We start from the raw sequence: 13,340 nt of genomic DNA, 5'->3' as shown, positions 1-13,340 counted from the left end.
AGAAGAGATAAGAAAGCCTTCTTCAGCGATCAATGCAGAGAAATAGAGGGAAACAACAGAATGGGAAAGACTAGAGATCTCTTCAAGAAAATTAGAGATACCAAGGGAACATTTCATGCAAAGATGGGCTCGATAAAGGACAGCAATGGTCTGGACCTAACAGAAGCAGAAGATATTAAGAAGAGGTGGCAAGAATACACAGAAGAACTGTACAAAAAAGATCTTCATGACCCAGATAATCATGATGGTGTGATCACTAATCTAGAGCCAGACATCTTGGAATGTGAAGTCAAGTGGGCCTTGGAAAGCATCACAACAGACAAAGCTAGTGGAGGTGATGGAATTCCAGTTGAGCTATTTCAAATCCTGAAAGAGGATGCTGTGAAAGTGCTGCACTCAATATGCCAGCATATTTGGAAAACTCAGCAGTGGCCACAGGACTGGAAAAGGTCAGTTTTCATTCCAATTCCAAAGAAAGGCAATGCCAAAGAATACTCAAACTACCGCACAATTGCACTCATCTCACATGCTAGTAAAGTAATGCTCAAAATTCTCCAAGCTAGGCTTCAGCAATATGTGAACCGTGAACTTCCTGATGTTCAAGCTGGTTTTAGAAAAGGCAGAGGAACCAGAGATCAAATTGCCAACATCTGCTGGATCACTGAAAAAGCAAGAGAGTTCCAGAAAAACATCTATTTCTGCTTTATTGACTATGCCAAAGCCTCTGACTGTGGATCACAATCAACTGTGGAAAATTCTTTAAGAGATGGGAATACCAGATCGCCTGACCTGCCTCTTGAGAAATTTGTATGCAGGTCAGGAAGCAACAGTAAGAACTGGACATGGAACAACAGACTGGTTCCAAATAGGAAAAGGAGTACGTCAAGGCTGTATATTATCACCCTGCTTATTTAACTTATATGCAGAGTACATCATGAGAAACGCTGGACTGGAAGAAACACAAGGTGGAATCAAGATTGCCGGGAGAAATATCAGTAACCTCAGATATGCAGATGACACCACCCTTATGGCAGAAAGTGAAGAGGAACTCAAAAGCCTCTTGATGAAAGTGAAAGTGGAGAGTGAAAAAGTTGGCTTAAAGCTTAACATTCAGAAAATGAAGATCATGGCATCCGGTCCCATCACTTCATGGGAAATAGATGGGGAAACAGTGGAAACAGTGTCAGACTTTATTTTTCTGGGCTCCAAAATCGCTGCAGATGGTGATTGCAGCCATGAAATTAAAAGGTGCTTACTCCTTGGAAGAAAAGTTATGACCAACCTAGATAGTATATTCAAAAGCAGAGACATTACTTTGCTGACTTAGGTCCGTCTAGTCAAGGCTATGGTTTTTCCTGTGGTCATTATGGATGTGAGAGTTGGACTGTGAAGAAGGCTGAGCACCGAAAAATTGATGCTTTTGAACTGTGGTGTTGGAGAAGACTCTTGAGAGTCCCTTGGACTGCAAGGACATCCAACCAGTCCATTCTGCAGGAGATCAACCCTGGGATTTCTTTAGAAGGAATGATGCTAAAGCTGAAACTCCAATACTTTGGCCACCTTGTGCGAAGAGTTGACTCATTGGAAAAGACTCTGATGCTGGGAGGGATTGGGGGCAGGAGGAGAAGGGGACGACCGAGGATGAGATGGCTGGATGCCATTACTGACTCGATGGACGTGAGTCTGAGTGAGCTCCGGGAGTTGATGATGGATAGGGAGGCCTGGTGTGCTGCGATTCATGGGGTCGCAAAGAGTCGGACACGACTGAGCAACTGAACTGAACTGCCAGCTTAATAAGCAGAAAATGGTTTGCATTGTTTTCAGTTTGCGTCGTTTATTGAATAATAGTAAATTTGAGTTTTTATAATGTTTACCATCTATTTATTTCTTTTAAAATAAATAAATTTATATTTTTAAAAATTGCATGTTTTTCTGTTAGCGTGTTGATCTTTGTCCTTCCGGCATTTAGTTGGGATTTATTTCAACATACGGTAGGAGGTAGTGGTTCGAGTCACTGTCTGCTCCTCACCCTGGTTAAATAGTACTGTTTATCGAATAGCATCCCATTCCATTACTGATTTCAGAGGCCACTTTATCGTGGACTTAATTTAATATTAGGTCAACAAATGTTCTAGTTTGCAAATAAACATTTTTGGCTAATTAAAAAGAACTGTTATCTTCCAGCCTGACCTATTGTAATACCCTGCATTAGCGATTAACCATTTGGATGGAGTTTGACAGGTGCCTATTCCTTTTTCCTTTAAGGCACAATTGAATATAAAAGTAGGTAGTTATTTTGCCCTCTTGTTATCTGCAACTGCAGAGAACCTACCTATTTTAAGCTTTTGTCTTGGTCCAAAGTACTACTGTCTTCCAGGGGGCGAAAACGTCATCTGCAGTCAAAAGTAACCAGGAAAAGATTCCGAGGCTCATTAGGGCTGGCCTTAGATTCCAAGCTTAGTAGGTGACAGTAAATACCAGATACATTGTAAGCTAAAGTAACAGCAGTACATTCAAGAAGTCTCCATTATGATCCTTTGAAGGCATATCTGTTATTTGGTTAGGTTTCTCAATCTTACATTTTATCATGCTTGCTAAAAATTAAAGGAACTACTATTAGGTTTAATTAGGGATGAAAGAAACTCCTCGAAAACGTGGCTGAAAAATGGAAAGCTTCTTTAGATAGAATTAAGATATTTTGAGGTACTGCATAGTGTGAATTATTAAGTGCCATTAAGTCTACTCAAGAATCATAAAGAATATAATTACTATAAAAGCAGTATGTTTACTTTCATATTGTGTTAAGAGGGTGCAAATTGGGGTGGTAATGCATGCATCATTTAATACTTGATGTTTTCTCTCAACAAATGGAAAAAAGGCTCCAAGTATACTCATCATATAAACACATCCCTTTCAAATATTACTTGTAGCATAAAAGGTGAGCACTGTTTTAATGGAATGCTTCCTGTCAAAATATATAACTGGAACCCATGTTTAATGTACCAGATTTCATTTATTGCTTCTGCCAAAATGACCAAATAGCCCAAGGAGAACAGTGTTGCTAATTTCAGACTTTTCTGTGTGCACTATAGCTGTTGGAAGAAAATTGATTTTATGATGATGTTATCCTGTTTCAAAAGCAGTCATTTCTATTGGCTTTTTGGTTCTGTGCTCAATTTCAGAAAGAGATTATTATTTATATTGTGGATGTCTGCCCCTAACTTGAATATACAAGGGCTCAGAGACCAGAATGGAAAGAATGAAGGATGCTTGGGAGGGGGCTGTGCAGGACGGGAAGGATGGCTCATGAGACCACTTCAGTGCTTATCGTTTTTACCAAAATACATTTGAGAAAAAGAGGAGAGACAGCGTGCGTGTGTGTGTGTGTGGTCAGTTTGATTAGTTTGTAGTCTGTTTTGAAAAGGTAATTTTGGAGAGGTTGAATGGTTAGTGATGCTGTTTCCCCTGTGCACACGCTGCCTTCATTATCAAACACAGCTATAGGGGAAACAAAATGTTGTAAACGTTGTCTCTCCTAAAGAAATAGAGTATCTTTTCATGGATTAAAAGCAGAAACCTGGAAACTAACTTGTTCAAGGATGTGCAACAGAATATGGGTAGAAATTGGGCCGCTTTATTTGTCTGACTTCCCTTCTGTCTTTGCCATAAAGTGAAGATGTTTTTTGTTTCAGGTAAACTAACAAATGGTGAGAATGTTTTTATTCTAAGAATACAATCACTAAGGTAACTAGGGCAGTTCTTAAAGACTTTTTAAGAATCTCTCAAAATTCAAGAAGCAGTTTACGTTCACTATCCTCTATGTTATGAGATATATAGAGTAAAAAGGAAACATTTTGAAATAAGATTTTAATTTTCAAAATCTTGGTGGGTGTTTCAGATGTTGTGTATGACTTTTACAGTATAAATGCTATTATTTTCAGAGGTGTGTTCTATGACATTCCAGATGTACCCTTAATCCTCCTAAGAAAGCATTCCCCTGGGTTGTTTATGTGAGTAATAGAGTTCCTAAATTATGTATTTTTGCTTTTTAGATGCTGACAGACAAGATTCCATTAATCTCTTCCTGGGAGTTTTCCATCCCACTGAAGGGAAACCTCATCTCTGGGAACTCCCTACAGATTTTTATTTGCATCATAAAAATACCATGAGACTTTTACCAACAAGAAGAAGGTATTTTTCTTCCTGGTCTACTATGTTAAATTCAGCTTTGATGTTATTTTGAATATGAGAGAACTTTCTTTTTGAGAAATGATTATATAGGCTAAAGTAGTCAGCCTTGCTACATGTTTGCCAGGAGGAATTTAGTATTGTTGATGTCCTGATAATTCAGTTCAGTCGCTCAGTCGTGTCAGACTCTTTGCGACCCCATGAGCTGCAGCACACCAGGCCTCCCTGTCCATCACCAATTCCTGGAGTCCAGCCAAACTCATGTCCACTGAGTCGGTGATGCCATCCAACCATCTCATCCTCCATCGTCCCCTTTTCCTTTTGCCCTCAATCTTTCCTAGCATCAGGGTCTTTTCAAATGCTCTTCGCATCAGGTGGCCAAAGTATTGGAGTTTCAGCTTCAACACTGGGAAATTGTCATTAACAAATGCAGTTGTTTTGTGTTTTCATAAGATACAAAGTTTCAGAGCTTTATCACTGAACTGTTAAGTTGAAGCTCCACTGGAGCAAACCAGTAACATAACTTTTGAGGGCTTCCTACAAATGTGGGGTGATAAAGAACCCTTAACACGTAAGGAATCGTCTTTGGTTTTTAAGTGTGGTGTCTAGGCAGCCTCACTTTGGAATTCCAATGTTCTTTCCTCCAGGAAGCACAGGGAACTCTTGGTGACACCAGGGAGGACAAGACTCTAGAGCCAGCCCTGTTGCTCAGTCTGGGCCTTCTTGAGTCATTCACTGTATGGGCTATTATGATGACAGTTAAATTGGTAGCAGTAGTCCCCAAATACGGAGAAGGCTACGGCACCCCACTCCAGTGTTCTTGCCTGGAGAATCCCATGGACGGAGGAGCCTGGAAGGCTGCAGTCCATGGGGTCACAAAGAGTCAGACACGACTGAGTGACTTCACTTTCACTTTTCACTTTCATGCATTGGAGAAGGAAATGGCAACCCACTCCAGTGTTCTTGCTGGAGAATCCCAGGGACAGGGGAGCCTGGTGGGCTGCCGTCTATGGGGTCGCACAGAGTTGGACATGACTGAAGTGACTCAGTAGCAGCAGCAGTCCCCAAATAAATGAACTGTTTTCCTGAGGATTGGACAAGACTCCCTGTGTAGCACAGGCCGCAGGGTCAGGGGACTTGAGTTGGTGTCTCTGCAGCTGTGTGACCTTGGACTAGTTATTTAACCCCTCTAAGTCTCATTTCCCTCCCCTGCACAATGTAAATGACAGGACACACATTACAGAGTCATTGTAAGGGCTTAATAAGAGGACTCTTTAGTATTGTTAATTGAAGAGTCATGTTGTAATAATGGGCAACATTTTTCACATATGAGACTTGAGCCTGGTCCCTTCTGCTCAGAGCCCTGTGATGTCAAGTCTGCTCCTAAGGCTCTCCTCTCACAGCATCCATGTGATCTAGCCCTCATTTTGTTCAACAGTGTCTCACAAACACTACAGGGTTCATTGCCGGTCTGTGCGAATTGTGTGGACAGACCACAAACAACTGGTGAATTAGCAAGTGCTAATGTTACAGATGTTACCAAATTCTCTATTACTTCAGGAACATTTCAAACATTAAGAAAATGTCAGAGTTTATATGTTTCTCAGTTTTGTTCCTTTAAGTACATTTTCTTGGAATAACCAGCTTAATGCTTGACCTTACTTTCCCTATAAATGAAGTAGTGCTGATTTTTCTACTATATTAATAAATGATTGCCATGAATTTTTGCTGACAAAAAAATCTGGAGCTAATTATGTTTATTTGATGAGAGATAAGTGTAAATACCTACATTTAGCTTCGTTGATGCAATTAGCTATGGGTAAATATGGTTGATTTTCTGAAACTTTATATTACCTTAAAGTATTGAAGCTATTAAGATACAACTCCGGGAACAAGCAAAATTCGATTTTCTGTTGCTGAAATTAGCTAGTAAATTACAAGCATAAGTTAAACCTAGAGTTACATAACTGAGGCAGGCAGTGTTGGTGCTTATTTGTGGAAATAAAAGGAAGCTGATGTTACATTCCCATTTTTAAAATTAAAAAAAAGGAAACTAAGTTGCAGAGAAAATGTGTCTTGACTGAAGTTATGTACCTGATTAGACAGCACAGTAAGTGAATGAACTAAACACCTCCCACTGAGAATAAACTTTTATCAAAGTAGGTACTGTGGCTCTCACAATTGACTTGGTCTCCTTGTTTTGTTTTTCTCCAGAATGTGAAAATTCCAAAAATTGATTTTTGGCACCAACAACTGATACTAATAAAGACTAGGATAAATTTCAGTACTTTATTTTGGCCTTTCCAGTCACCCGATACTAGTTATTTTGGTGACGGTTAAATCCGTATGCTGATTCTCAGAAGAATTAGCCAGAGGCAATAACCAGACTGGAGCATGGATGCTAGGGTAGAGCTGAGTTGGATTTTCTGCAGGTGTGTGACCTTAGACGTGTTTCTAAACTTCTGGAAATCCTTGTTTCCCCAACTATAGAAAGGAAATGACTACACACACCTCACAGGTCACTTTAAGGATTAAATAAAATATGAATGGGAAGTACTTCCTATTGGGTCTGACACATGATCCACACAGTCTGAAAGCCCCCAAGCTCTGGAGGGACTGCCTGCAGTTAATACCTGTCTGACCGGAAGCAAGACATATAACCGGTCCAATTCTCAGTTTCCACATCAGTAAAATAGAGGTAGTGATAGTGTCTGACCTGTAGGTTTTTCTGAGAATCAGATGAGATCATATAAATCCTTAGCACATAGTAGTCCAACAGATATTAGTATTGTCATTGTTCTTTAAAACGACTACATTTCTTAGTTGTAATATTTGTTAAAAATCATATAGAATGACCATTAAGTCTGGAAACTTAGATAATATTATTGTATCACTTATTTTTTGTTGTTCATTCCCTAAATCATGTGCAGCTCTTTGTGATCCCATGGACTGCAGCACGCCAGGCTTCTTGCCCTTCACTATCTCCCAGAGTTTACTCAAATTCATGTCCATTGAGTCAGTGATGCCATCCAACCATCTAATCCTCTGTTGTCCCTTCTCTTCCTGCCCTCGATCTTTCCCAGAATCAGGATCTTTTCCAATGAGTTGGCTCTTTGCATCAGGTAGCCAAGGTATTGGAGCTTTAGTATCAGTCCTTCTAATGGAGTATTCAGGGTTGAATGCCTTTAGGATTGGCTGGTTTAATCTCTTTGTTGTCCAAGGGACTCTCAAGAACCTTCTCCAGCACCACAGTTCAAAAGCATCAATTCTTCGGTGCTCAGCCTTCTTTATGGTCCAGTTCTCACATCTGTACATGACTGCTGGAAAAAAAGAAAAACATAGCTTTGACAATACAGACTTTAGTCGGCAAAGTGATGTCTCTGCTTTTTAATATGCTGACTAGGTTTGTCATAGCTTTCTTCCAAGGAGCGAGCATCTTTTAATTTCACGGCTGCAGTCACTGTTTGCAGTGATTTTGGAGCTCGGGAAAATAAACTCTGCCACTATTTCCATTTTCTCCTCATCTATTTGCCATGAAGTGATGGGATGGGACCAGATGCCATGATTTTAGTTTTTTGAATGTTGAGTTTTAAGCTAGCCTTTTCACTCTCCTCTTTCACTTTCATCAAGAGGCTCTTGAGTTCCTCTTCACTTTCTGCCATTAGGGTGGTATCATCTGCATATCTGAGGTTGTTGATATTTCTCCCAGAAATCTTGATTGCAGCTTGTGATTCATCCAGTCCAGCATTTCACATGGTGTATTCTGTATACAAGTTAAATGAGCAGTGTGACAATATACAGCCTTGATGAACTCCTTTCCCAATTTTGAACCAGTTCATTGTTCCATATCCCATTCTAACTATTGCCTCTTGACCTGCACACAGGTTTCTCAGGAAGTAGGTAAGGTGGTTTGGTTTTCCCACTTCTTTAAGAATTTTCCAGTTTGTTGTCATCCACACAGTCAAAGCAGAAGTAGTGTTTTTCTGGAATTCTCTTGAGTTTTCTATGATCCCACAGATGTTGACAATTTGATCTCTGGTTCCTCAGCCTTTTCTAAATCCAGCTTGTACGTCTGGAAGTTCTTGGTTCATGTACTATTGAAGCCTCACTTGAAGGATTTTGAACATTACCTTGCTACCATGTGAAATGAGTGCAATAATACAGTAATTTGAACAGTCTCTGGCATTGCCCTTCTTTGGGATTAGAATGAAAACTGACCTTTTCCAGTCTTGTGACCATTGCTTAGTTTTCCATATTTGCTGGCATGTTGAGTGCAGCACTTTCACAGCATCATCTTTTAGGATTTGATATAACTCAACTGGAATTCCATCACCTCTACTAGCTTTGTCCATAGCAATGCTTCCTAAGGCCCACTTGACTTCACATGCTGTGATGTCTGGCTCTAGGTGAGTGACCATACTATCGTGGTTATTCAGATGATTAAGATCTATTTTATAACATACTATTAGTGAATACTTTATTATATATTTGTCTGTGTTTCCAAACTTTGTGACCATCTGTATTTTATACTGTTTACCAGTGATTTATTCTGAAACAGTATTTTTATTAAATGATAAGGGAAGAGGGGATAAACTAGCTTTGCCTGGAATTCATCCAAACCAGTTCTCTTGAGATAACTACTTTTGTGACTCAAAATCCCATGTTTATGAATCTGTTCAAAACTGCTGATTGAAGCTTTGTTCTGAATAGTACTGGAGTGGGTTGCCATTTCCTTCTCCAGAGGATCTTCCCACCCCAGGCATCGAACCTGGGTGTCCTGCATTGTAGTCAGATGCTTTACCATCTGAGCCACCAGGGAAGTCTGAAATAGATTAATATGTCATATATCATCTCAGATGCCATTTTTGAATCAGTGTTAATAAAGTCACCAGGGTATTTTTAGGCATTATACATTATTTGTCTCTTTGACTCAGAGTTGGGAGATTTCCTGGCACTATCTTGTCTAATATATGAGTTCCCTCTGTGTCTTCCCAGGTGGGGCTCAGCTGTACTGTGCTTGACTGGCATTGGTTTGTCAACCAGGTTGAGAGGTAGTCGTTTTCGGACAGTTCACTCACATCATTCTTTCTCATACCATGCTGAGATCCGTTTGTCTGTAACTTTACCTACTAATCTTAGTTTAACCCCCTGAGACCTTAAGAACACAGTTTTCTCATTCACTTTTTAAATATTTGAAGACAGGTTCATACATTCTCAAAGTCTCTTCTTCTCCAGGTTAAATACCTCCACTTTCTTAACAGTTTCTCCTGTACTGTGGTTTTAAGTCTGTTTAGCATTCAGAAGGCTTTCTTCTGTATTCCAGTTTATGTCAGTGCTCTTTTTAAACTGTGGAATTCAAACCTGGGTCCAATAGTAGTCTGACTTTGGTCTAATTTGTGCCAAGTGTTGTGGGACCATCGGTACCATCATTCCCCTTGTCCTGGGTAATCTGTTTTTTTTTTTTTTATCATGAAGTACAAAGTTACATTGACTGTTTGCAGCAATGCTATTGTAATGTTAATTCTCTGGGCTTCCTATCCACTGGAACTCCCAAGTCTTTTTAACATGCCCTATCACCCTTAAAGCAGAAAGTGAAGAGGAACTAAAGAGCCTCTTGATGAAAGTGCAAAAGGAGAGTGAAAAAGTTGGCTTAAACCTCAACATTCAGAAAACTAAGATCATAGCATCTGGTGCCATCACTTCATGCGAAATAGATGGGGAAACAGTGGAAACAGTGTCAGACTTTATTTTTTGGGGCTCCAAAATCACTGGAGATGGTGATTGCAGCCATGAAATTAAAAGATGCTTACTCCTTGGAAGAAAAGTTATGACCAACCTAGATAGCATATTGAAAAGCAGAGACATTACTTTGCCAACAAAGGTCCATCTAGTCAAGGCTATGGTTTTTCCAGTGGTCATGTATGGATGTGAGAGTTGGACTATGAAGAAAGCTGAGTGCCGAAGAACTGATGCTTTTGAACTGTGGTGTCGGAGATGACTCTTGAGAGTCTCTTGGACTGGAGGGAGATCAGTCCCATGGAGATCCAACCAGTTCATTCTAAAGGAGATCAGCCCTGGGTGTTCTTTGGAAGGAATGATTCTAAAGCTGAAGCTCCAGTACTTTGGCCACCTCATGTGAAGAGCTGACTCATTGGAAAAGACTCTGATGCTGGGAGGGATTGGGAGCAGGAGGAAAAGGGGATGACAGAGGATGAGATGGCTAGATGGCATCACTGACTCGATGGATGTGAGTTTGAGTAAACTCTGGGAGATGGTGATGGACAGGGAGGCCTGGCGTGCTGTGATTCACGGGGTTGCAAAGAGTCGGACACGACTGAGCGACTGAACTGAACTGAACTGATTCCCATGCCTTATCTCTGCCATCTTGTCTTGCCTGTATATGCTTTGCCTGCTTCCAGAAAAAATACGTAAATACATATGCTATTTATTAGCTATTTCCTCTAGCTTTGTAGCTTCTTCAGAATTAATCAGTTGGCTATCTTGATCCTAATGTAAGTCCTTGTTGAAATAGGGTGAGTCCTTAAACAGAATAGGGTAGACAGCAGAGCCCTGTGGGATACTACCCAACAACTCCCTCTGCCTTGACACTGTTATGTGATTTTTGGTTGGAATCATTTCAACAGCTGTAACTAACCATGCTGTCAACACTTGACTGTCCTATCATCCTGCCCACATGTCTCTGTCTTGTTCACATATATCAGTTGCTTTGCTCAGATCCATATATGTTATTTCAGAGAGCTCCCAAGTTTACTAGTGGAGTTAAAGAGCCTTTTAAAATCTTCCTAACCTTTCTGTGTGAGCCAGTGGAATTGAACACTCTTAATACTGGAGAGTGAAAAAGAGAAAAGAAGCTGACTTACTAGGTGTTTATGCAGAGGCGGAAGTGGCACGCACCTGCCATCGCCTGTCCTCTGATACCTGGTCCAGAAGCAGATTTCTGTCCCGGCACAGGGGCTCTTCCCCTGGGTGATTGTGCTGGCTGGGGAGGTGATGCCTCCCAGTCCTGGGCTCAGTCCTCTCAGATGCTCTCCTCCTCCATCCATCTCAGCCCAGCTTCCCCAGAGCAGGTATTTCTTTGGGCTTCTTTCCTTCTGAGACCCACTTAGAAGAGATGGACTTCTAAAAAAATTATTTACTTTTAATTGAAGGATAACTTCTTTACAATATTGTGCTGATTTGTGCCATATGTCAACATGAATCAGCCATAGGTATACATATGTCTCCTCCCTCTTGAACCCCCCTTGAACCTCCCACCCCTTCCCACACCTCTAGGTTGCCACAGAGTCCCGGTTTGAGCTCCCTGGATCATATAGCAAATTCCTATTGGTCATCTGTTTTACAAATGGTAGTAGTGTATATGTTTCCACGCTACTTTCTCCATTCATTCCACCCTCTCCTTCCTCCCCACAGCCTGTGTCCATAAAGCTTTTCTTTTATGTCTCCATCTCCACAGCTGCTCTGCAAGTAGGTTCATCAGTACCACCTTCGTAGATTCCATACATAGATGTTAATACACAATATTTTTTTCTAACTTACTTCACTCCGTATAATACGCTCTAGCTTCATCCACTTCATTAGAACTGACTGAAATGCATTCCTTTTTATGGCTAACATTCCACTATATCTGTGTACCACAAATTCCTTATCCATTCATCTGTTGATGGACATCTAGGTTGCTTCCATGTCCTAGCTATTGTAAATAGTGCTGCAATGAACACTGGGGTACATGTGTCTTTTTCAGTTTTGGGTTCCTCAGGGTATATGGCTAGTAGTGGGGATCATATAGTATGCTGGGTCATATAGTAGTTTTATTTCTCGTTTTTAAAGGAATCTCCGTACTGTCTTTCATAGTGGTTGTATTAGTCTGCATTCCCACCAACAGTACAAGAGGGTTCCCTTTTCTTCACACCCTCTCCAGTATTTATTGTTTGTGGATTTTTGATGATGGCCATTCAGACTGGTGTGAGGTGATATCTCATTGCAGTTTGATTTGCATTAAGAAGGGGACGACAGAGGATGAGATGGCTGGATGGCATCACTGACTCGATGGATGTGAGTCTGAGTGAACTCCGGGAATTGGTGATGGACAGGGAGGCCTGGCGTGCTGTGATTCATGGGGTCGCAAAGAGTTGGACATGACTGAGCGACTGAACTGAACTGAATAATGAGCAATGTTGAGCATCTTTTCATGTGTTTATTAGTCATCTAAGAGACACGGGTTCAATTCCTGGGTCAGGAAGATTCCCTGGAGAAGGGCATGGCAACCCACTTCAGTATTCTTGCCTAGAGAATCACATGGACAGGTGAGCCTGGCAGCCTACAGTCCATAGGGTCACAAAGAGTTGGACACAACTGAGGTGACCTAGCACGTTAGTAATCTGTGTATCTTCTTTGGAGAAATGTCTGTTTAAGTCTTTTGCCCACTTTTAAAAAAAAATTATTTTTAATTGAAGGAAACTGCTTTACAGAATTTTGCTGTTTTCTGCCAAATATCAACATGAATCAGCCATAGGTATACCTATGTCCCCTCCTTTTTGAACCTCCCTCCCATTCTTTCCCCTTTCTACCCCTCTAGGCTGATACTGAGTCCCTATTTGAGTTACCTGAGTCATACAGCAAAACTGACTATCTGTTTTACGTATGGTAATGTAAGTTTCCATGTTACTCTCTCCATACATCTCACCCTCTTCTTCCTCCCCGCCAAGCCATGTCCTTACATTTGTTTTCTATGTCTGTTTCTCCACTGCTGATTTGCAAATAAACATATCAGTACCATCTTTCTAGATTCCATATATGTGCATCGCTGCTGCTGCTGCTAAGTCACTTCAGTCGTGTCCGACTCCGTGCGACCCCATAGACGGCAGCCCACCAGGCTCCCCCGTCCCTGGGATTCTCCAGCAAGAACACTGGAGTGGGTTGCCATTTCCTTCTCCAATGGGTGAAAGTGAAAAGTGAAAGTGAAGTTGCTCAGTCGTGTCCGACTCTTGGCGACCCCATGGACTGCAGCCTACCAGGCTCCTCCGTCCATGGGATTCTCCAGGCAAGAGTACTGGAGTGGGTTACAATATTTATCTTTCTCTTTCTGACTTACTTCACTCTGTATCATAGACTCTAGGTTCACCCACCTGATT

General features: G+C 41.0%; 1 protein-coding gene across 3 annotated transcripts in view; it reads left to right on the top strand.

The window, feature by feature from the left end:
• FIG4 (FIG4 phosphoinositide 5-phosphatase) overlaps nucleotides 1-13,340 on the top strand; it is a 178,977-nt gene that overhangs the window by 96,828 nt on the left and 68,809 nt on the right. For all 3 annotated transcript variants that reach the window (XM_069598142.1, XM_069598144.1, XM_069598143.1), the window contains one exon: nucleotides 4,053-4,191. In XM_069598142.1, coding sequence (XP_069454243.1) covers nucleotides 4,053-4,191 — 139 coding nt within the window. The remainder of the gene's footprint in view (nucleotides 1-4,052; nucleotides 4,192-13,340) is intronic.

Source organism: Ovis canadensis, chromosome 8 (genome assembly GCF_042477335.2).
Source record: "Ovis canadensis isolate MfBH-ARS-UI-01 breed Bighorn chromosome 8, ARS-UI_OviCan_v2, whole genome shotgun sequence".
NCBI lineage: Eukaryota > Metazoa > Chordata > Mammalia > Artiodactyla > Bovidae > Ovis > Ovis canadensis.
Note: the sequence above shows the minus strand (reverse complement) of the source record. Positions and strands in the feature narration are given on the sequence as shown.